Below are 26788 nucleotides of genomic sequence, written 5' to 3'. Positions count from 1 at the left end.
ATAAAACAATATTTTTTCACCCTAAATTTAAACTAACTAAATTATTCACCTCCGGCAAGAGGTAGTTGAGGAGTGAAAAATGATTAGGGCGGTGATAAATTTGCAAAAACCTAGAAGACCACTGTAGTATTTCAAAAGCAATTTTTTTAAAATTTTACTAGCTTGAAATCTTAAGCTAGCGGAATTGCTTCCCCTAAGGGTGGTATAGAGGTGACAAATTATATTAGTGTGGAAATAAATTAGTATAAAATTGGTGAAACAATATCGCATAGGTTAAATTTAATTCCGCTCATGTGGAACATTATTTTAAAATTTTTCTAGCCTGTACCTATATTAACCTAGCTAAGCAACTCCCTTAATTAGGGTGGCAATCAATTAGTAAAAAATTGTTGAAAAAGCACGGCGTAGTTTAAATTGAATTCCGCTCTAGTGGATTTTTTTTTCTGCTAGCGTGAATGTTACGTTAGAGTAACATCTCCCCTTAAGGTTGGGTAAGGGGCCAAAAAATAATAAGGTGGTAATAAATTAGTGTAAAATGGGTAAAAAAATACGGCGTATGTTAAACTATGTAGATTTAGTTCATGTGGCCCCGCTAGCTTAAGCGTTCTAATTTACGTAAGAAGTTCCGAAACTGGTATTTTATGGACTGAATAGGAAGTTTCTAGGACGAGCCGAAGGCGAGTCCGCGAATCCTGCAAGTCCCGTAGAATCACTTTTGGATCAAATTGGTTATACTACTAGACCCATCAGCTAATAAAGCAACTGATCTCCTTCGCAATAGTGCCAGGTGTATTCTTTGTCAAGCGGTAATTTAAGAAATTCAGCAATTTTACAGATATAAAAGAATTTGGTTGTTGTAATGGGGTTGATTAACTGGATACACTATTTACTTCAAACTCATTTATTTATATGCTAAGTAACTGCGGTAAAGAGTTGGTGGCTAAATATTTATTAGCTGTGATGTTGCTCGCTGGAATCTCAAATACCAATTGACTAATCTTTTCTCCGTGAAAGTATAACTAAAAGTGGATTGCCGTGTTTATTGTTTTATATAAACAAAAAGTGAGAGTGATACTAAAACTGCTGAATCGACTAGATTATAAATAACTTATACTAATTATTATTTCAAACTGACCTTGTATCAAAAACCCATGCATTGATGTGGTAATGTAGGTCAATCGTATTTATTATAGACAAACGTATTTGTTTTACCAAAGCCATTTAATTATTAAAGAATTTGTCTTAATAAGATGATTACTGAGATTCAGTGTATCCCAATACACAGACGATATTACCAAAAGAGTGAATACCAACAGGTTGTGTAGAACATTGTCCGTTTTTGAATGTACATACACATAATCTGGTGATCAAAACAGACAAAACATGGTGTCGGAAGACACCAAAAGAGATAACTTAATGATATAAAAAAGTACGGAGAAACATCAAAGAAACCTGTGTTCAGTAGTGGACAGAAAATGGGTGAAGAAGAATTATATTAATTAATTAATGTTATATTCATGAACTGTTTTTGACAGTGATATATTTTTATCTTACGCTAACGTAAAATATGTCTTACCACAATCATTTATCACTTTTTTGCAATGCAACCTCTTCTGTCCACTGCTGGACATAGGTCTCTCTTATTTTTCGCCACCCTCCACGGTTCTGTACGTCTTGTTGCCATTTTTTGGATATCCGTTTAATGTCGTTCATCCAGCGTATTGGTGGTCGTCCTCTGCTGCGTTTGTCTTCTCTTAGGCGTCAGTCAATTAGTTTTCTGTTCCTCTTGAGACTTTCAGTCCCGCTATGTGACCTGCCCAATTCCATTTCAGCTTGGCTATACGTTCGACGACATCAGTGACACCTGTTCTTTTCCTCAGGCCTTGGTTCCTTATTTTGTCTTTTTTTGTCACGCCGAGAATCGATCTTTCCATGCGCCTTTGTGCCTCCGTGCGCCTTTGTGCATTTTTAGTGGTGTTGGTGGAAAAATTAATTCATAATAAATATGGCCTTATTATGATACATAAATTATATTAATAACAAGATACTGATAATAAGATTACGGTGAGCATAATTATCGAGGCCATTGTAAAATAATTCTAGAACTATTAGAATAAGTTTAAAATTATGTTCGTTAGCTATTGAAATAAAAGAAAGTCAATATTATGTTTGTCCGATCACGTATGTAATGTTTAGGCATAGATAAAACGGCCTCGTAAACTTTTGTCGTAAATCTTAGATAATATCCTCAAAATTTTTTAATAATTTCAATGTAAAATATTTGAGGTGTCATCGGTAATAAGTTTCATAATAATTATAAAATAAATTAGTTTATTGAATAAAATTATTACTTGGAATTTTACAATATTACAATATATTTCAAAATCAATTAATAACTAACATAATTAATTATACAAAAACATAAGACTAGACAGATTTTTTTGGATTCACGAGTTACAAGGCTGATATTTACACCAGAAAATTATTGTTTTATTCTTTTTTAGATTTCCCTTTTGGTTTCGAGTTGGAGAGGGATGATACAGTTGATATTATAAACTGCACAGGATTAAAGCCCTAAAAAAGTGATATGCAATATAAATATTAATATTTACAAAATTATTGGCCTGTCTAAATTATTCCTCTTCTCAACCTATTTTCTGAACCACAAAATTAAAGGTCATACATTTTGGGCAATTAAAATAATACAACTGCTATCATATTCACCGTGGAATAACCTAACACTACTATCTAATCTACTGAAGCCGATTTTTGATGATCAATTTTGGTGGTGGGATATTTTGGACGCTTAATTTGAAAAACACAAAAGTGGCTAAAGGTAAAAACATGCCGAATATACATGGATGAGCGCGGTGTAGGTCGCGATCGCGGTCGAGGTTTACATCGATGACGGGCAGAACATACCGAAGATACTTTCCGTATCCTGTTTTGGCATCGACATCGCTGTAAACCGCGATGCAAGGTCGTGAGGGTGAACGGGTGACACATCCTTGGCACAGCATATAAAACGCAACAGCAGTGACACACTAGAAGGCGGGAAAAGTTCGCGCACTATTAGTACTGCGCAGATCGTCGGCCATTTTTGGCGTAGTACCAGACAGTGTAGAAAATCGACAGTTTTGCCGATTTGTATATAATTTTCAGATTTACTTAACTTTTATGACATTCTAATAATAAATATTTATTAACATAACACAAAATATTGACGATGAATGGCGATTGTATTGTTAATCTTTTGCAGAAATTCCAGGAAATATTCAAAAAGAATCTCTTACGGGTAATAAAGTTAGTGCAAAAACTGATAATGCAGCAATGCAGAAATAAAAAAAATTACGTTTTCTTAGATATCGTTTTCTGTCGACGTTTAAATGCGATCTGTGAGCAAATATTAAATTATTGTTAGCAAAAGTGAAGGAGTAAAAGAATGTTACTGCTTTCAAACAGACAAAAAATGTTAAATTATGTTAATCACAGTCTTTATTTTTAAAGATGAGGATGAGGAGATTTTATTTGAAAGCGATCCAGATGTAGTTTTATTATAGTAATATATTACATATAATTTTGTTACAAGTATTTTTGAATTAACAAGTTGAATAAAATAACTTTTTTCTTAATGTATTTTTATTACCCTTAGAAACTACCAAAATCAAAAATTTTAAGGTAATTTTTGGCAAAATCTGATCATTTTAGCAGTGGCTTAATATAATTTCATATAGTGACATCGGCAACACTGATGAACGAACACATCACATCGCCACTGAAATGTACTACGCACAAAATGGCGACTCTGTACTTTTCAACTTCAAAGGCGACATCGGGGAGTGTCCTTGTTGGTCTCGTTTATTATGCTGTGTCCTTGGTATGTGCGATCTCATAAGAAAATGAAGGTTTGTTTTGATATCGATGTAGCGACCGCGATCGCGACCTACACCGCGCTCATCCATGTATCTTCGGCATGTTTTTACCCTTATGATCGTATTCAGGGTTACTTGGACAGTCAAGCGACGATGTTAGCAAACTTACCATTTACCAAAATAAAACTGGTAAAAAGCTATATTGATCTCATTATTAAACTTTCAGTTAATAGGCAGCGACCAAGTAAATAAGATATGACAAGAAATAAAAAAGGAGGAAAATCAAGTAAAGAAATAGAAAAACCAATTAGAAAATAGACGACAAAAACGTGTAAGCTAAGAAACAAAGAAATAACAAGAATATTTGAGAAAAGAGTTAATTAAAAACTATAATCTTTATTTTAATAAGTTACAGGGGTGAAAAAGAAGAGAAAATTGAGTGATTTTTAATTTTAAATATCTCATCGAAAAGAAATTTTCGTTTGTTCTAAGGACCTTTCGGACCTCTGTAATAACCTAATCTTTCATTCTGCGTTTAAATTTTTAAAAATATTTATTAGTTTTTTAAGGATTATTTAAGCGAAAAATGAAATAATATATTGAAAGATAACACAGAAAACTCAATAAATTAGGAAGAACTAGAAGAGGCAATAAGAACATTGAAGTATCAAAAAGCTCCTGATTAACAACAGAAAAAGCTCCCGATTAACAACAGAAATTATAAAAACATGGGAAACAATAGAAAACAAATAATAATAAAAATAATGAATAAAATATGGAAAACTAGAAATACCCCGGAAGATTGCAAAGTGGCGTTAAGAGTACCTACGAATATAAAAAAAAGAAGATAGAGAATTCAATAACTACCGATGATTGTAGTTGTTTTCTAGATGTATGAAACTCTTAGAAAAAATAATGAACAAAAGATTAAGAATAATAACAGAACACACACTAGACGAAGTACAAAGTTTTATATAAGTGGTATACAGGATCAAATATTTACTTTAAACCAGATAACACAAAAGGGATGCAAGAAAAAAAACATATGTAGCATTTATTGATCCAGAAAAGCCACCGATAAAGTACCAATACAGAAAGTATGGAAAATACTAGTAGAAAAAGGAATGGAAAACCAGATACGAAGAATGAAAAAAAATTAATGAGAACAACAATGCCGTAATTGATCTACATACTACAATTTAATACAAATACTGATCAGTTTTCTGTCATTCAGTTATAGTTTGATGCCACTTTCTATCTACGCATAATAGAACGTGGAATGCTTTTACAATTTACAACTTAAGAGCGTGGGCGCAGAATTTTGCGCCAATGTGTCTTAAATGCATTAATTTTTTTCAAATCCTGAAAAAATTAATAAGTATTCTTGAAAAATTTACACGCAGAATGAAAGATTGCATTATTACCGAGGGCCGAAAGTCCCTGAAAACTTCTATATTGTTTATTTTAATAAGTTACCGGGGTAAAAAACAGAGAGAATTTAGTGTGATTTTTAATTTTAAATATCTCATTTAAAAGAAACTTTTTGTTTATCCTGAGGGACTTTCGGCCCTCCGTAATAATGTAGTCTTTCATTCTGCGTTTAAATTTTTCAAAAATACTTTCTACTAGTTTTCTCAGAATTAGAAAAAAATGAATGCATTTAAAACACAATGACGCGAAAGTGGCTTAAGTACAGGTTCGGTAGTAGACTTTCTAGACGAGATAGTAAAATAAATACTTACTCCTCCACTAGCTCCAAAGACCGTTTTAACGAAACCTCCCAGAAATCCACCAATATCAAGACCACCAGGTTTGACTCCAAATTTTCCTCCCATATCGTCATCGCTTGGCTACAAACAGGACGTAAAATAAACTTAATAATAGAGGATCCGATCTAAGGTCAATCTGCTTCGATCTGTTTAATGGATAAAAATTATTGGATATGTTACAAAGTATAAAAAACAAGGTGAGCCCAATATAATTGTGTTGTGACTATAATTAATTAATAACTAAAAAATAACTGTTTTTTAGAAATAAAAACAATGTTCTGCCCGGACAGTTATTATTTTAGATTTCTTGGATGATTTGAAATAAAGAAAATCTTTTGTAATTTTTTTCTTAAGTTGATCGTTTTCAAGTTATAAGCAATTTAGAACTGAAAAAAGAACAACAGATGAAAATTTTTAAAGTACCTAAATTCAATACAAGCGCAAACCATATTTTATCAGCTGTTGTTAAATATTTGGGACTTATTTCATTTTAAAACATTGTTTTTAGTTTTTAATTTAGCCGTCCCATCAGGAACCTTCCTTCATTAACAATTAAAAAAATATATTTTAGCATAAAACATGGCAAAAATTCTTATCGGTACCTGATGGAAGAAGGTTTGAACTTGACCTAAGGTACTTGCTGATTACAAAAATAATATTTTTTACTTGTGTTTGTGAGCTTCAAATATCTAAAATAATATCTGCCCGGGACGAATTTCTTTTTTTTTAATTTATAAAAAAGTCAATTTTTAATTATTAATTAATTATAGCCGGGGACCCCTTGTTTTTTATAATTTGTAACATTATCGGATTCTGTTTTGCAGCAAGAGTCTAACCCACATTTGTTTACAAAAATGAGGATAGACCTGTCAAACTGTTCATCATAGCGCATACTACCTCAAGCAAAAATGATATAAGCCATATCTATGCTCATATGGGCACCTGTGAACAAACTTCTAAACCACTTTCGTCAAATAATATGAAAACAGGAAAACATAGTCTAACCCACGTTTTTATTAGGTATATTTGGGTTAGGCGCTTGTTGCAAATGTTTGTAAGCTTGTTTTCATTGTTTTAAATGTGCGGCAGGATACAGGGTGAGTCATGAGGAACTGTACATACTCCTACCTCGTATAGAGGCCCCTATGGGCAATAACAAATGACCATTAAAAAGTGTCTGCTCCCATTGTTTAATAATATACAGGGCGAGTTTCGCATTTTGACAGATATTTATATTCGTCATAATTTTTGAACGGTCAGATCGACGTGTCTCTTATTTTGGTCAATCGTTACACTATTACCACCTAATCAACTGATTTATTCAAACTAGAAAAAAATCAGGTCTGGCTTTAAAAAATTAGTTCGTTTGAGTCTTAGAAAAAATTTCACCCTGTATACGCTTTTTGAAAACTCTAATATTAATTTTGAAAATTAGACAAATAGGCAATTAAAATAACATATTTATTTTTTTCCCCACACGATTACTTAATTTTTTATAAAAAAATCAAATTTGACTATGAATTAAAAATTTGGTAAAGTGAACCATAGATTTAAAAAAAATTAACTTTTATTACAAAAATTAATTTTTTTAAACAAATATTTGATTTATGTTACCACCCAATCAACTGATTTATTCAAACTAGAAGAAAATCAGGTCCGGCTTTAAAAAATTAATTCGTTTGGGTCTTAGAAAAAATTTCACCCTGTACCTATACGCTTTTTGAAAACTCTAATATGAATTTTACAAATTAGACAAATAGGGAATTAAAATGGCATATTTATTTTTTCCCCATACGATTACTTAATTTTTAATTAAAAAATCAAATTTGTCAAAATCACAAGTTTACCATAAAAATAAAAAAAAATAAACAACGTTTTTCTTAAAATTAAAAGTTTCACCATTTTTTTTTCTAGATCTAAAACACGTCTAGATCTAAAACTACAACACTTCTCTTTGGACTCTATAGTTTAACATACTTAACTTTTGCGATTTAACTTTGCAATTCACGAATCTGCACCTTTTATTTTTTAAATTCATAACTTTTATGAATGAACTGTCATAGTCTTCACAATGGTAAGAGATATGTGCTGTAAAAATTTCAAAAAAAATTTTTAAATGGAACGTTGTAGCGAGTTAAACCGTGATATCATCTTTTTTTTTCACTTTTAGGTTAAAATTCCGATTGTGACAAATTTGATTTTTTAATAAAAAATTAAGTATTCGTGTGGGGAAAAAAATAATTATGTATTTTAATTGCCTATTTGTCTAATTTGTAAAATTCATTTTAGAGTTTTCAAAAAGCGTATACAGGGTGAAATTTTTTCTAAGACCCAAACGAAATAATTTTTTAAATCCGGGCCTGATTTTTTTCTAGTTTGAATAAATCAGTTGATTGGGTGGTAACATAAATTAAATATTTGTTAAAAAAAATAATTTTTGTAATGAAAGTAAATTTTTTTAAATGTATGGTTCACTTTACCAAACTTTTAATTATTATTCATAGTCAAATTTAATTTTTTTATAAAAAATTAGGTAATCATGTGGGGAAAAAAATAAATATGTCATTTTAATTGCCTATTTGTCTAACTTGTAAAATTCATATTAGAGTTTTCAAAAAGCGTATACAGGGTGAAATTTTTTCTAAGACCCAAACGAACTAATTTTTTAAAGCCGGACCTGATTTTTTCCTAGTTTGAATAAATCAGTTGATTGGGTGGTAAAATAAATCAAATATTTGTAAAAAAAATTAATTTTGGTAATAAAAGTTAATTTTTTTAAATCTATGGTTTACTTTACCAAACTTTTAATTCATAGTCAAATTTGATTTTTTTTATAAAAAATTAAGTAATCGTGTGGGGAAAAAATAAATACGCCATTTTACTTGCCTATTTGCCTAATTTGTAAAATTCATATTAAAGTTTTTAAGAAGCGTATACAGAGTGAAATTTTTTCAACGACCCAAACGAACTAATTTTTAAAGCCGGACCTGATTTTTTTCTAGTTTGAATAAATCAGTTGATTAGGTGGTAATAGTGTAACGATTGACCAAAATAAGAGACACATCGATTTGACCGTTCAAAAATTATGACGAATATAAATTTCTGTCAAAATGCGAATCTCGCCCTGTATATTATTAAACAAGGGGAGCAGACAATTTTTAATGGTCATTTGTTATTCCCCATAGGAGCCTCTATATGAGGCAGGAGTATGTACAGTTCCTCATGACTCACCCTGTATACAATATTGTCGTTGTTGTAATATTTTAAGGCGAAAAATCACAAAGTTGGTAATTGTTCTTAATTCAGGGACAATTAACAATTATGATTATTTCTCAAGTTAGCTATAACCTATTTTGACTTAAAATCGAAGAAATGGTTTCAATTAACCCTTAAAAGCCCAAGGTGGGTAAAAAATGTCCACCTAATGCGTATTCCCTTGTAACATATTTATTACGTGTTTAATTTTTTTTTCAAAATTATTTATTGTTAAAAAGACAGCCCATTATCGAATGTTAATTTAGTTCTACCAATATTTTTGAAAACAAAAGCAGCATATTGAGTTAAATATGGATGGGCATAAAAAGTACACCCTTGGCAAAGCTTGTTACTAAAGGTTTCTATATAATTTCTCGTTGGTAGGAAGATAATCCATATAATTATCGATGTATAATAATTACATAATCTACATAATTATCCGCCAATGAGGAGGCTGAAAGAAAGAATATGAAGAAAATCGACAAATCTGAATTACTGGCTTTTACTGGTATGTTAATTTTGATGCATATTGTAATTTTGTTGTAAGGTTTGTAAATTGTTTATATTAATATTTTAGAAGATTCTGTGTTTAGTAAGCATAAGATGCTTAAGTTTAATCCATTTTCAACAACTCTCAATAAATATATTAGCTATTTTCGAGGTGGAAATTTTTCACCCACCCTTGGGCGTACATGGAACCTAAAAAAGGTTGGGCGTTTAAGGGTTAATCTATTGCAACAATCAATAACCAATCGCAAAACAGATAGAAATAAGGATGATATTAATAATAATTGGCTAAAGACAAATGTAATAAATACTACAAAGGAAAATCTTATAGTTTAGTACATGAAAAAACATGTGAGGATAAATGAACAATTTTCGAAGGTAAATATTAAAAAATCAGGTTAAGGTCGAAAACCTGTTTTAAAAAATGTTGAGTTGTCTCCCTTGTGGCTAAATGGCAAACCAGTGTTGCTGAAAAAATAAAGGACCTTAAAGATTTGTGTAAGTAATTCCCCAAGATGCGATGCCTTTTTATGGATTTCTGAACAACCTCGGCTATGAAGGTTTTGAAGAAGATTTAGAAGGAATTGGGTTAAATCCAGATTTCGCGATTTATCAAGATCAAATCTTTTTTTTTAACTAAGTTAGTGGCACTGGCGTAGCCAAAAGGCCAGTCATGTTTTCTTATAGCTTTATCAACCATTGCTTACTTATACTTACATTTATATACGTGGTACATTGAGTGTACAATAATTTGTATACAATAAAATAATGGTATGTTAGTAAATGCCTAATGATTTTGTTTGCGTATTTTTATTATTATTTTTTTGTATTTTTTTTTGTTTTTTTTTAATTTTTTTATTTCTCTTCGTTTTATTAGGGTTTATGTATATTTTTTATTGTTTTGTTTTTTATATTATTATTATTATTTTTTTATTTTTTAGTACATATTTTATTTTGTTGTTGTTTGTTTTTTTATTTATTTTTTTAATTATTTTTTCGGTTTGAGCTTACAATGAAACATTTTTTTTTGTCTGTCGCAATACTGCTTACAATGTAATGTTAGTAGATTTTACATACTGATATATAATATTATAAATACTATTATCCTCTAATGTCAATAGATTTGAAACATTTATTGGAAATTTCATATTGTAAGATATTAAATTTTGATAAAGCTTGACAATTTCTAATTTTTTAAAGGACATTCTAAAATAATATGTTGTAAATCGGCAATTTCATCACACAGACATTTATTATTATCTAACAAACCTATTTTACATTTATACACGGGAAATAAGGCATGATTACAGCGCATTCGACTTATAATCCGAATATTGAACGATTACATATATTCTCAAACCATGTTTTGTCCTTTATTTTTGGTTGTATATTCTTAAAAAACTGTCCCTTCTCTCCTAATTCATATTTTAGCTGCCAATTTTCCTTTAGTTCCTTTCGAAAAATTGGAATAAAGTCAGACTCTGGTATTTTTGATCCGAGTATTCTTCCATTTTTCGCACCATTTTTTGCTAAAGAATCCACTTCTTCATTTTCATCTATACCTGAATGGGCTTTGATCCATGAAATATAAATTTGTTTTCCCATACTTAAGAGGATCGGAACGTATTTTCGGCTGCAATGCTATTCAAATGGGGATTCATTTTTTTCAAATCCTGAGAAAACTAATAAGTATTTTGGAAAAATTTAAACGCAGAATGAAAGATTACGTTATTAGCGAGGGCCGAAAGTCCCTGAGAACTTCTACAATGTTTATTTTAATAAGTTACAGGGGTGAAAAAACTAAGAGAAAATTTAGTGTGATTTTTAAATTCAAATATCTCATTCAAAATAAACTTTTTATTTATTCTAAGGGACTTTCGGCCCTCGGTAATAATTTAGTCTTTCATTCTGCGTTTAAATTTTTCAAAAATATTTATTGGTTTTTTCAGGATTTGAAAAAAATGAACACAATGCCGTGGTAATATTTTCCAAATCTGTCTTTGTCTTACAACGCACTCAACCGAATATAATATTGTCAGCATATATTGTCAGTCAGACACTGACAATCAGTGACAATTTTAAATATTTGACATTGCATCGGGAATATTTTGAGAAATTGATTAAATATTATTGATATATAGTGTATTTGATAAATAATTGATTTAAGACGTGAACTTAATAAAAAGTTATTTATTGTGTATTATTTGTGAAAGATCCAAGCAGAGAATACATCAGATATATCCTGTGATCCAAGTATTTTGTTGTTAGAGATGTTCAAAATTGTAAGCGTTCCAAAATAACAACATATTATTAAAAAATCACTTTAACACTTTTCCTCTTTTCTCGATTGATTATTAGTTTTTGTTGTACAAATAAATTATTACAATCACTGAAAACATAGTTAGTGAAAAAATTATCACATTTATTAACTGAATTAATAATTTGCAATTATAAAAATAACAGTTATCCAAGAACATTCAAAAGCCATCTCTTTAAATTAATTATGACATTTTCAAGTAGAATGACATTCTAGTAATGTTTACATATCCACACCAGTGTGAATTTTACTACACGTAATTTGCCGTGTAAAGACAGAAAAAGTAGGGATACACGTAAAATATTTGCGAATTATGTACCCATAGCCTTAATACATTGTGATAAAATTCCAAAATATCAAGAAGTATATAATTTAAATTAGGATTTAAACAAAACTTTTTAAGTTTTTCTACAGAACTTTTAGAGTCTGTGAATATAACAAATTTATCATCTTCTTGTTCTAAACACATACTAATTGCTAGTTTTATGTCAATAAGCTCTGCACTGAAAATTGACAACATTTCTGGTAGTTTGTATATTAACTTAATATTTTTAGAAGGGTAATAAACGGTACAACCAACTCCATGTTCCGATTTCGATCCATCAGTATAAATTTTTCCATACTCCTTCCACTTAACTGTACATTCCCGATAATGTTCTTTTTGTATAATATCAATGTTTTGACACAAGTGTCTAACATTAATATGAGTCTTTACTGGATATAGAAACATTTCATAGGGATAATTCCATAAAGGGATACCATTGGACCAAGATCAAATCGAGTACGAACTTAATTAGTAACATTTACTTACTATTAGTAATGAAGTTGAATTCGCAGTTTTTCTCTTTGTATTTATCATTTCAGAGGGATAGTCGCTTATTGCAAAAGAACCAACTTATATTTTAAAATTTTTGCAAAAACTGTCTGTGCCGCTTTAAATTATTTTTACAATAAAATGATTTTATTTATTTGTCTGGTGTACGTTTTTTAAGGTAGCCTGTAATTATTGCAATATAAAAATGTGACCAGAAAGCCTTATTTTCTATCAGTGATTTTTTTAAAGTAGGTGAATAAATTGTGCTCATTTACTCTGAGCAGTAGATATGTGGGTTAGACTATTATTGCAGAACACCATCCCTATCGATTATCCATCATTATTTATCCATTAAACGGATTGGTGCAGATCGACCTTATACCGGATCCTCTACTAAAACATAAAATAATAAACTTAAATTGATAATGATTAAATTATTAAATTATGCAAATAGTGCAAATAAGAAAGTTAATGTGATTTGTTGGGAATAATAGGATTAATTAGTCATGTTGGTGTTTAACAAAGACATTATTTTTTCATACGAACCTCAACGCTCAAGGCTGGCAAAATCCCTGATAATAGTTTTGCGGTTAGAACGCCAACACCTTTCTAAAATAAGGTAAATCAAATTATTAGACTAATAATTGTAGATCGTTTATATATTTTTTTTTACAAAAAATAATAATAGTAAAAGAAATTCCTATTATTATTATTAATGCAGAAAAGTTAAATATTATAAAACTGAAAATTGAAACCCATCTTTGTTTCAGAAAAATATATATAATACACTAAGCATCACAATTAACACACCACCTTAGGAAATACAAGACATTTTTGATGTCTTGTATTTCCTAAACCTGTTGTCCAATTTTAGTGATTTTTTAAATATGTTATAGCTTTATTCTTCAAGAATATCGATGTAATAATATTGTTGCTAAACAGATAAGTGTCATTGTATACCGGGTGTAACAATGATAGTGTGTTTTTTCCTCAAAGTTTAAGGAAATAAATATATAAAATATATTTTATATAAAATATTGAATGGCGTATATAAAATATTTAAATTAAAACTCAACTGTAGGTTTAGGCTTTCTTAACATTAGAAAAAATAATGACCCTTTGCTCTATAAACATATGTCCGCAAATGCTTCGTTTCCGAGATACGGGATGTTGAATTTTTTCTTACAAACTGACGATTTATTTATTGCTCTAAAACCGGTTCAGATATGCAAATGGAATTTGGTAGGTTTTAAGAGGTAGTTATTGCGCATTTTTTTTTGGCATACAATTAACAACTTTATATTCACCATTGCCGTGCATACGGGTAATATGACCGGGTAATATGACCCGTATGCACGCCAATGGCGAATATAAAATTCTTAATTTTATGTCAAAAATGCGCAATAACTACCTCTTAAAACCTACTGAATTTTATTTGCATATATCAACCGGTTTTAGAGCAATAAATAAATCGTCAGTTTGTAAGAAAAAAAATCAACATCCCGTATCTCGGAAAAGAAGCATTTGCGGACATATATTTTTAAAGCAAATGGTCATTATTTATTTATGCAGAATTGCCCCTTAAAGTTTGTCACACCTATTTAGAAACACCCTGTATTGGTGAATAACCACACATCAAAAATGTCCCATTTTTAAGGTGGTGCGTTAATTTTGATGCTTAGTGTATATTTGCCAATATTTACCAATACAATTAAAGCACATATCCTATTGTTTCACGAACCGACGTGCGACGTAAACCCTGTTTAAAGAATTCTTGTGGCTGTTACTCAAAGAATTGTTTCACAGCGTTTTGTACTTCTTCGTAAAATCGCAAGGCAATAAATCGGGACTATACAGTGGACGTTCTAACATCCTCTATTTCTTTTATTGTAGTTTTTTTCACTACTTTGCAATACTACTGCAATACGAAGCAGCAGGAAAACGACACTGTGTTAGAAATTTCCTGGCCATTTTTTTATGCAGGTTTGCGTTGATATGCACTCTGATCAGTAGGTAATATCTATAGCGCAGTGTCCTTCGTGGTTACAAAAGAATGTTTTTTATCGCACTTTGATTATATTTGGACCGATTGATAACAATAAACGCCATTTCTAAGTCGCAATAATTAAAGTCGGAGTCAAATACAAATAATAGGAATTGATCAGTGTAATGTTTACAAACATAACTGATATTTCAGCAAAAAAACGGACTGTCAGAAGAACTATTTAAAACTGACGAAGTAAGACAGCAGAAAAAAATAGCTTGACTTATTTTGAAAGTGAGGCAAAAAAATTCTAGAGCAATGTAATACTGTACTAATATGCCGTGTTGGAATGAAGAATGGAACCAATTAAAATATCTTTGTAATGAAAAAAAAAACGATATTCATAAAAATTTATAAACATTTTCAATTTCTGTGTAACCAAAGAAAGTATTCCACTTGTTGTCAATCTGGTGTTATGGGAACGATATTTATTGTCGTTTTCTGTGCTACTTCGATTGATAACTTACTTTGATATTCATAAACTTTTTATTGGAGTACAAGAATACATAACGTATCTAATACCACATATTTTTGTACTAATATATTTTTTCTACGACCGTTTAATAACATGCTAATTATTCGCTATTTTTTCATAGATAATAGCACCCATTACTGTACCCGTGAGTAATAATTCAGTACTCACGGGCTGAAGTTACTCACGGGTCATTACTCACGGGCTGAAGTTAGATTCAAGTGGCGCATGCCACTTTTAATATTAATCGTATATAAACTGCAACTAAAATTACTTAAACTTGTTTATTTAAGGTGATAAAGTAGCGATCAACAGGTAGCCAAAACGCGTTCCAAGATTGCGGCTGTATTTTTGAATATTTTTTCGAGATATTTGGCATACGTATTCGTAATATAATAAAGAATGGCGGTACAGAGCCCAATTTGAAAAATATATTAATATGTGGAAATTACTCTGTAATTAAATACAATATTAAAAAAATGAGCCTGTACCGTCATTAAGAAGAACAAAAAAATACACTTTCTTCAAATAAACTTTTTTATTCGATGCCTAGATTTTGTGTCATTTTGGAACTACTAATGAAATAAAAAATTTTAGTAGTTCCAAAATGACACAAAATCTAGGCATCGGATAAAAAAGTTTATTTGAAGAAAGTGTATTTTTTTGTTCTTCTTAATGGCGGTACAGGCTCGTTTTTTTAATATTGTATTTCATTACAGAGTAATTTCCACATATTAATATATTTTTCAAATTGGGCTCTGTACCGCCATTCTTTATTATATTACGAATACGTGTGCCAAATATCTCGAAAAAATATTCAAAATTACAGCCGCAATCTTGGAACGCGTTTTGGCTACCTGTTGATCGCTACTGTTTCCTCTTAATACAATATTTATTGTAATTTATACCAATAATTAACTTCGAAAAATGTTTAAAGGAATTTTAACTGTAACAATGTCAGTATATTTTTTACGTTTATATCTTGTTTACTAAAAATTTCGACGTTTATCATTTAATTTAGTGACAGTGACATTAGCGCATTTTGTTTATGTTAATTGGAATTTATAACTAATATTGTGTTTGTTTTTCAAGTTATATTGTTTTAAATATGTTATAACATATTATGTATTATTGTGTTTGCATTTTATCAATCAAAAGCAAAATAAAAATTAAATTAATTTTTTTTTAAATAACGCGGGCACATAAATTTGATACACCCTGTATATTGAGCTGTTTTAAAATTTATTAAAATTTAGTTTGGATGTAAGTAGATTTCTCTTTTAATGAGCTTTCCGATGAACCATTAAAGACTTTTGTGAATAATTAAAGTGAAAATAACGATGTATTTAGATTTAAAATGGAAAAAGATTGTTTAGGGTAGAGATAATTATCAATTTCTCGAAATTGATAATTTAAAAGAAAGTTGGAATTTTAATATCTTTGTGTCAACACGAGTATATGTTGTAGAGTTTCTCCGAAAGTAATTAGGATTGTCGGAATAATTTTGAAAATGACTGTTTTGTTTGTCGAATGGAAAAGTCGAGGTTTCTGTTTCTTGGCAATGTGGAAGGGGAAAAGTAGTTTGAATGATTGAGAGAGTTTGAAAAAGAAATCATTATGTTTTTGGCATCGCTGAGCGGTTCGACGTGTTAGTGGATAGATAGTTAGCAGATATCAGTGGCTGTTTGATAGTGGAGAATAGTGTTGAAAAGTGGAACGAGAGACAGATCAAATTGAGACGAAATACCTCTTTGATTCTGTATTATCGTGAGAAGGAGAGCAGAAAATTTTTGGAGTTTTGTTTGAATCAAGTACGTGTCAAAAGAGGCCCGGCTTGTTGGAGAATTGGTGCTGGTATGCTGATAGTTTTGAAGCTGGAGAACGGAGAGGGCTTTGATGAGTAGCCTTTAACATAGTCAACGAGGGAGAGCTGTTTTGGGTCACGAGAAGACATCAGAGTGAGTGAAGCAAAAGGTCAGTCAATTTATGTGAAAGAGATTTTTATGTTCGGAAACTAAATTTTTGAGTAAAAAGCATATGAATTAAAATTCCAATATTTCAAAAAGTAAATAGTAAATATAGGTAATCTTGCGAATACATAAATTTGTTTTGTTTAGTTTGTTTACCAAAGTCATCGGGCACAAACCGATAAATTGTTTTTTTTTAACTATAATAAATTTAAGTGGTAAAAATTTCATTCGGACATCTGTGTCCACAGGTTTTTAGATTCGATAGATTTCAGAGTATTGATTTTGATAAATAAAAGACAATTCTGTATTTTTATTTTAATATTTTGCTTTATTTCTTTTCCCTATTTTATCCCGATTAGGATCAACTCAGAGATACTGAACCCACGAGAGAAGATAAGTATAACGTGAGATAATTTGGATTTTTTTTAATAATATAAAAAGGCACCTTGAGATTTTTTATTCAATTTTTATGTATGATTTGCGACAATTAAATAATTAATCAAATAAATATTAATTAATATAAAATTAATAAGAAGCAGATCATAACAACATGGCGAGCCAACGTTAGGGCATTAAAGTATCTCTGGTTGTGAAAGGAATAGGAAACGGAAAAACAGGTGAAGGAAAATTTATTTGCCCGTCGGAAAAAGTTGATATATTTAAAATTTTTGAAATATTTGTTTGACTTAATTTTTCAACTAGGTACAGTTTTTACATATTTATTTTATTTTTGATTGATTTGAGATTTGAAATATTTAAAAATTTGTGGGATAAATTGATTATATTTGGGGAGAGAAAAATTTTCGTCTCGACAGTATACAAGGTATTTTCGAATTTCATATTAGGCGGGGATAAATTTTAACTACATGTCGATAACAACCAGAAGCAAAAGCAAAGAAAACAAAAAACAAGAAGAACATTTGGAACAAGAAGAACTTATAGAACAAGAAGACATTTTCGAAACAACAATCATGGCATCAGAAAATCAGGAATTATCAGGAATAGATAAATTATTACAACTGATGCAACTCCAGTCACAAAAAATGGAACAGAAAATGGATGAAACACAACAAAAAATTGATGAAGCACAACAAAAAATGGGTCAAAAAATGGATGAATCACAACAAAAATTGGATAAAAAAAATGGATGAAACACAACAAAAAATGGATGAATCACAACAAAAAATGGAACAGAAAATGGATAAAGTGGAGCAAAAAATGGATGACAATCAACAGGAAACAAAACAAGCGATAGAAGAAAACAACAGAAATATAGCGAGTATAAAAAAGGAAATGATTAAAAAAATCGAAGATATTGCAGAAAAGAGCGAGAAACAGGAGATAGAGATTAAAGAAATCAAAATCAAAATGAAGGAGATAAAAAATTGCCAGAAAAAGGAACTAGAAAATTTGGAAACCAAATTTGAAAATGCTTTACAAGAGGACAGACGAGAAATACAAAGACAAATGGAGGAAATCAAGAATCAACAAAATTCCGGAGAAAGAAGGGAAACGATTATCCATAGTACAGAGGATGTGAAAATAAGATTTGGCGGGGATGTAAAAAAATTACACCCAGTAATTTTCATAAACAATTTAAAAAAGAAAATACGACACATCGGTAACTTCGAGACAGCCAAAGAAACGATAAAGAACCATCTTAAAGATGAGGCAAGTTTATGGTTCGATAGCAAAGAAGAAGAATTGGACAATTGGCATAAATTCGAACAAAAGTTCCTGAGTTATTTCTGGGGAAAAATACAACAGCTAGAAATAAACAAGGAATTGCAAAATGGGAGGTACCATGATAGAATGGGTATTTCAGAGAAAACATATGCACTACAATTATATAATAATGCAAAACATCTACAGTACAATTATTCGTCCGAACAGCTAGTAGAACTGATAGCCAGACATTTTGAAGATACCTTAGAAGATCACATAACTTTACAAAACTGCAAAGATATCGACAGTTTGTGCCAGTTCCTACAAATACGAGAAGCAAAAATGAGAAAAAGAGAAATAAGAAGATCGCAAGATAATTATAGACAACGCGAAAATCGAGACTATAGAGATAGAAGACAGAACTTTAGGAGAGATTATACAAGAAGAGAAAACGAAAATAGACACAACGGAAGAGGAAACTATGAACAAAGAAATCGGCAATGGAACGAAGACAGATATCGACAAAACCAGAATAGAAGTAACACCCGCACAAATCAAGAGGACAGAAATGATAATAGAAGGAATGAACAGGAAAATCGTGGAAACCGATACGGGTCCGACAGACAAAGAGAAAACAGAAGAGCGGTAAACAACACGCAAATATATGAATATGAGGATGAGAGACAAAGCGACGGAAGAAGAAGCGAAGAAGAATAGCAAGCGTCTTTTCACGAAAGCGCTCACTAAAAACAAAAGAACAAACAGGAATTTTTTGTCACCCGAAGGAATTTATTAAATTAGCAGGAAATAATGATAAAGAAAATGGATCTAATTTAAAATTTGTAGATGGTTTTATCAATGAGAATCCGATTAAAATTATGATTGATACTGGTTCAGAAATTACTTTGATTAACAGGAAATTAATAGAAGAGGTTGATTTGACGAATTTGATTTACAAAATTCCCAGGGTAAATTTAGTGGGCGTAAATAAACGGACTTTGGCAACAATAAATGAAGGAATACGAATAAGGGTTCGATTGGGGAAGAAATTTTATGCACTACAATGTGTTATAATGCCAAACATGATGCATGATATGATCGTAGGAGTGGATGAATTATCAGAAAAACATGTGGTGATAGATTTCAAAAATAACACGATTTGGCAATTAAGCAAGGACAGAAAAAGAAGAAAAGAAAGCAGGAGAAGATAAGTAAAAACAATGAAGCTCGGGATTCCTCGAAAAAAGAGATGAGCCCAACAGAAGAAAAAGAAGAAGAAAGATTGACACAAGAAAATGAAGATTGGGATTCCTCGAAAAAAGAGATGAGCCCAGAAGAAAAAGAGATCAGATTAGAAAAAGAGGGCGAAAAAGATACCATGGAAACTGTGGTATTTGAAGTAGAAGTATGCAAAATGGAGGAGGCAGAATACACAATAAACATGTGTAAAGAATCGGAGGAGAAAGAAATAAAATTGATATGTGGAGAAGAAAAGGAGAAAGAACTGCGTGAAATATTGAGGGAGTATGAAAATTTAATAAATGAAGAAAACAGAGTAGCCAAAAAGTATGAACATTCATTTGAGGTGAAAGACTTGGGAAATTTTCGATCGAAAACTTACCCCATCCCATATAAGTACCGACAGGAGGTGACAGTAGAAATCAATAAAATGTTAGAAAATCAAATCATAGAGAGATGTGACTCTCCATATATCAACCCAATCGTGATTGTTAAAAAAAGTAGTGGAGAATTGGGGCTATGTTTGGATGCCCGGAATATAAATCAACACACGGTATCTCAATATGAATCACCTCTCAACATCGAGGCTATTTTTGGGAGAATTACAGGATCACATATTTTTTCTAAAATTGACTTAAAACATAGTTTTTGGTTGATACCTTTAGCAGAAAAATGTAGAAACTACACCGCTTTTTCGATCGATGGTATTGTGTACCGATTTAAAGTAGTGCCTTTTGGGTTACAAAGTGCTTGTGCAGCACTGGTAAGAGCTTTGCATACAATATTAAACAGGTATGAAGATTTTATAGTACACTACATTGACGACTTATTAATCTTTTCACCAGATGGATCGAGTCATTTAAAACACATAAAAATTATATTAGAAGAGCTGGACAAGGCCGGATTAAAACTGAATATTGAAAAATGTCAATTTTTTCAAAAAGAAGTGACATATTTGGGTTTTAAATTGGAAACAAAAACAGTTAGTTTAGCCGAGGACCGGATAAAACTCATAGATGAATACCCAAGGCCAACGAATTTAAAAACATTGAGAGGTTTTCTTGGTACGATCAACTATTTCAAAAAACTAATTCCTGATTTGAGCCAGAAGGAGATTCCATTGATAAAATTACTGAAAAAAGGTGTTAAATGGAATTGGAAAGAAGAACAAGAGAAAGCTTTCCAAATATTAAAAGAAGAATTCTCGAAAGGAACTAAAATATATCAATATATCACCCATGTACAATTTACCTTTCATATTACGAACTGATGCGTCCATCCAAAAATTCGCGGGAGTTTTGTCGCAGATACAAAACAATCAAGAAGTGCCAATTTGTTTTATTTCCCGGGTGACAAAAGCACACGAAAGAAAATACAGTGTGACTGAATTAGAGTTTGCTAGCGTACTTTTTTGTGTAAATAAGTTAAGGTTTTATCTATTGGGAGCAAAATTTACAATTGAAACAGATCACGCAGCTTTAGTGCATATCATGAAAAATCGACTGGTGAACAATCGTATACATCGAGGAATTTTGTTGCTGCAGGAGTATGATTTTGAGTTTCGATACATAAAAGGAAAAGACAACATTATAGCCGACGCTCTCACACGTGATGAAGACACTGGAAAAAAGGAAGGAATTGTTTTTCAGGTGGGACTAAATATCTTGACACAAGAGGAAGGTGTATTTTCGTTAAACGAAATAAGAATAAATCAAGAAGAGCTGGAGGAAAAAGAAAAAAGAAGAGCGGAGAGAGAAAATGACATATTCTTCAAAAGAATCGATGGAAAGGAACTATATTTGGTAACACAGACATTGGCAGAGAGGATCATACAAAAATTACACAATGACAATGGGCATATTGGTAGCAGGAAGGTTTGGCTGGTTTTCCGAGAAAACTATATCTGCCGAAAGGATTACCGGATTGCCAAAGAAGTGACCCAAAAATGCGAAATATGTCAAAAATATAAAAGCAGAAATTTCAGAAATGAAAATATTGCTAAAAATATTGTATCCCGTCAAAAATTGGATATTGTGGCAATAGATATGTTAAGTGATCTGATAATGACCACGCAAAGGAACAAGCATATTTTGGTGATGGTTGATATATTTTCAAAATACGTAAAGTTATACAGTTGCCGTACAACAAAGGGGGAAGAAATAATGAGAAAGATTGACAATTTTATAGCCACCGTAGGAACACCAAGAAGAAATCTTTTAGACAATGCGTCGTATTTCCGGAGTGAGCGTTTCAAGGGACAGCTTCAAGACAGGGGAATAGGGACAAATTTCGTCAGTATCCGACATCCTCAAAGTAATCCTTCAGAGCGTTTTATACAGGAGACTACGAAATTCCTTCGCATTGCTGCAAATGGACAACATAGACGATGGGACAGGAAAGTGGCAGAAATTGAAAACTACTTAAACACGATTCCAAGTACGGTGACAAAAGAGACTCCGGAATATATCATGAAGGGTGTTATGCCATTACGGCCATGGGAAGAACCTGAGCAGAGGGAATACCAACGAGTTTTGGAAATTGTGCAGAGGAGGCTGCAGCGCAGTAATGAAAAATATCTCCAAAGACAAAATCATAATAGGAGACGACGCCCAGTGACTTTTCAGAAGGGAGAAAAGGTGCTGGTAAGAGCATTACGAGTATCAAATCTCACTGGGGACGTTTGCGCAAAACTAATGCCTATTTTCGAGGGTCCATACATCGTGCACAATGAAAATAGAATGAACAGTTATGTCCTGAGGCATGTGGATTCAGAAAAGATACGAGGAGTTTACAATATCCATGATGTGTACAAATACCAAGAATAAAGACAACTGCAAAAAATTTAAGGTAGGATAAGAGAATTAGGTTAGGATAATATGATAACAAGAGAAAAGTGTTGTTGTCGAGAGAAAATCAATTTTTTTGTTGCACTTACTAATACTGATTTTATCTCAAAACAAGGCGGGGATGTTATTGTGTTTGCATTTTATCAATCAAAAGCAAAATAAAAATTAAATTATTTTTTTTTAATAACGCGGGCACATAAATTTGATACACCCTGTATATTGAGCTGTTTTAAAATTTATTAGAATTTAGTTTGGATGTAAGTAGATTTCTCTTTTAATGAGCTTTCCGATGAACCATTAAAGACTTTTGTGAATAATTAAAGTGAAAATAACGATGTATTTAGATTTAAAATGGAAAAAGATTGTTTAGGGTAGAGATAATTATCAATTTCTCGAAATTGATAATTTAAAAGAAAGTTGGAATCTTAATATCTTTGTGTCAACCCGAGTATATGTTGTAGAGTTTCTCCGAAAGTAATTAGGATTGTCGGAATAATTTTGAAAATGACTGTTTTGTTTGTCGAATGGAAAAGTCGAGGTTTCTGATTCTTGGCAATGTGGAAGGGGAAAAGTAGTTTGAATGATTGAGAGAGTTTGAAAAAGAAATCATTATGTTTTTGACATCGCTGAGCGGTTCGACGTGTTAGTGGATAGATAGTTAGCAGATATCAGTGGCTGTTTGATAGTGGAGAATAGTGTTGAAAAGTGGAACGAGAGACAGATCAAATTGAGACGAAATACCTCTTTGATTCTGTATTATTGTGAGAAGGAGAGCAGAGAATTTTTGGAGTTTTGTTTGAATCGAGTACGTGTCAAAAGAGGCCCGGCTTGTTGGAGAATTGGTGCTGGTATGCTGATAGTTTTGAAGCTGGAGAACGGAGAGGGCTTTGATGAGTAGCCTTTAACATAGTCAACGAGGGAGAGCTGTTTTGGGTCACGAGAAGACATCAGAGTGAGTGAAGCAAAAGGTCAGTCAATTTATGTGAAAGAGATTTTTATGTTCGGAAACTAAATTTTTGAGTAAAAATCATATGAATTAAAATTCCAATATTTCAAAAAGTAAATAGTAAATATAGGTAATCTTGCGAATACATAAATTTGTTTTGTTTAGTTTGTTTACCAAACTCATCGGGAACAAACCGATAAATTGTTTTTTTTAACTATAATAAATTTAAGTGGTAAAAATTTCATTCGGACATCTGTGTCCACAGGTTTTTAGATTCGATAGATTTCAGAGTATTGATTTTGATAAATAAAAGACAATTCTGTATTTTTATTTTAATATTTTGCTTTATTTCTTTTCCCTATTTTATCCCGATTAGGATCAACTCAGAGATACTGAACCCACGAGAGAAGATAAGTATAACGTGAGATAATTTGGATTTTTTTTTAATAGTATAAAAAGGCACCCTGAGATTTTTTATTCAATTTTTATTTATGATTTGCGACCATTAAATAATTAATCAAATAAATAATAATTAATATAAAATTAATAAGAAGCAGATCATAACAGTATAGTTATAAGTTATATTATTATATTATATGTATATAGTTAAATGTAAATATACATTATAACTATATAATATATGAAATACGTCCACCGACAACAGCCATTTCTTAGATTCACTGACAGTATAGGCACAAATTTAAGCTTATAATTTTTCGGAAACGAATAGATCCTATATTGACTATTTCTAGTTGTATTTTTACAATAAATAAGAATTTAGTAATAGTAAGCAACCAATTATTCAGCCACGTACTAGGGGAAAATATCATTTAGGTATTTTTGTAAATTATTATAATTTAAATCTCGAGTAGATAATCAAATTTTTTACTAATTAAAATAAAAAAAGGTCGTAGAAAAAGTATAGTATTTTACTCGCATGTAATGGCTACGGTTCGTGTCGTAATTTATCATCGTGAGTAATAGCCGTCATTATATGCTCGTTGAATAATATACTATTAAGTTTTACTTGAATTACCCTCATATTATTTAATTTAAATGAGACACCTTGTACATCTTTGCAGTTTTAAAAAAAACTTAGTATTCATAATTATGATATAACAAGTTTGGCAGACGAACTAAAACGAGAAAAATCTCAGTATACAATTTAAGAATAGACACATTTATTTCCCAAGAGCGATGAGATTAATAATATAACAAAAATCACTTCAAATGTTCCAAATTCCCGGAAAAGTTCACATCCTCAAAATGTGTAAGCATATTAGTTTCTTTATTAAACTAGTCTAATAAGAGTAGTCTAATAACAGCTTATGTCGTGCCTTATGTTTTTTTTTGTATTAAAATAATGTAGAAAAACATAAACTAGTACTATTTAGTAGGTAGTGACAGGCATTTTGAGATGTGGACTGAAAATATTGAAAATTTTCGGGATTGACCAAATAAAAAAGAGAAAGGTTCATTGGTCATGCAAAAAAAGAGCTCCCCCACATCATCAGTCCGCAAAAGATCATGACTTAGGCACCTATTAAGCAAACAGAAATAATTCCTTACCCAACTGGTAATATCAGGCAAAATTGAAGGAATGCGCACTGTTGCGAAAATCTCTCTTGCTTCCGAAATATACGACATTGGACGGGTTTAAATTACGAATAAGTAATGATAGCAGCAGAAACTAGAGAAAGACTTGTCGAAATAATCATCTACATTAGAAATAATTTAATAAATATACTAACTCTTCAACATATTCGCTGCCACTGACACCAAAAGGCGTTTTGTGCTACTTGAGTCAGGTGCTTCCATTGTCGCCTTTCGGCGTTCATAACCTGTAAAATCAGAATTAAGTAGGGTTCTTTCCGTATTGGTTCCGTATGAAAGTGACTGAGTATAAGTAGTAGCGAATGTATTAGTGAACCATACGCGTCGTACCGTCGTACGCGTTTTAGTAAAATATAGCGACTTTGATGAACTGAACACACACTGTGAATACCAAACAACACGATTGCTAAAAAGCTAACCACAGGAACAACTGTAGGAAGAAAAAGCAGAGTCCGATCACGAATTAGGTGGTCAAATGGAGTGGAGACCGACTTAGAAACCGAACAGAATGGCAACAAATCATGGAACATGCCACTATCCACAAAGGGCTGCCGAACCAAAGATGATTATGATGAATCAATCATCTACAATTATTTGAATAAGACACCGTAAGAAGAAGAAGAAGAAGAAGAAGAAGAAGAAGAAAAAGAAGAAGAAGAAGAAAAAGAAGAAGAAGAAGTAAAATCATTTATGGTGACTGAATATAGTTTAAATACTTTTATGTAAATAAGAATTTGTATAAAGTATTGTATATAAAGATGGTAAGTATTTTATGGACCCCACAGATGTCGTTAATATTCATTGTTACAATACCAGAGGTTTAGATGGCATATTATTTATATACCTAGAACTATGTATATGTATAACCGTACGACGAATTCGCTCTTTTTTAAAAGCTTCCTTAATTTTAATCAGTCACTTGCATCTGTAAAAAAATGTACTAGTCTCAATAATTTGCTTAAACAACATATCAAAAATTCATAGTGTTCTTTATTTATATTCTATGTATATTATAGGTCTGGATCCCGCGTATGAAAAAAAAGTTGATTAACAGCAAGCTGAAAATTTGTTAATAGCTTAAGGGTGTCTAGTCGAATAAACTTTGATATATGGGGACACTGAAACAGGGGTAGTTTTAATTGTGGAACAGGTTAAAAATTTGGAACGGTCACAGCACGAAAACGGCACATTTATTTTGTCCGACAGAACAGACTTAAACTCTCCGAACAGAGATTAAACTCTCATGAAAAAATCAGACTTCTATTTATTACCTGTCATAATTCCTGTCATTTGACATATTCTACATGTTCCACTCATTAAAACGCCCATTTGGTGATAAATAGCAGCCTGATTTTTGCATGAGAGTTTAATCTCTGTTCGAAGAGTTTAAGTCTGTTCTGTCGGACAAAATAAATGTGCCGTTTTCGTGCTGTGACCGTTCCAAATTTTTAACCTGTT

The 26788-nt window shown here is 31.2% G+C and overlaps 1 protein-coding gene across 1 annotated transcript in view; it reads right to left on the bottom strand.

Annotated features, from left to right (window-relative positions):
• Positions 1-2314: 2314 nt before the first annotated feature.
• Positions 2315-26788, bottom strand: part of LOC114325157 (uncharacterized) — a 111251-nt gene continuing 86777 nt past the window's right edge. The window contains exons 14-16 of the mRNA XM_050651933.1: positions 13081-13143; positions 5615-5722; positions 2315-2574 (exon numbers count right to left, since the gene is read on the bottom strand). Of these exons, the coding sequence (XP_050507890.1) occupies positions 2491-2574; positions 5615-5722; positions 13081-13143 (255 nt within the window). The 3' untranslated portion in view covers positions 2315-2490. The remainder of the gene's footprint in view (positions 2575-5614; positions 5723-13080; positions 13144-26788) is intronic.

Source organism: Diabrotica virgifera, chromosome 5, assembly GCF_917563875.1.
Source record: "Diabrotica virgifera virgifera chromosome 5, PGI_DIABVI_V3a".
Classification (NCBI taxonomy): domain Eukaryota; kingdom Metazoa; phylum Arthropoda; class Insecta; order Coleoptera; family Chrysomelidae; genus Diabrotica; species Diabrotica virgifera.
Note: the sequence above shows the minus strand (reverse complement) of the source record. Positions and strands in the feature narration are given on the sequence as shown.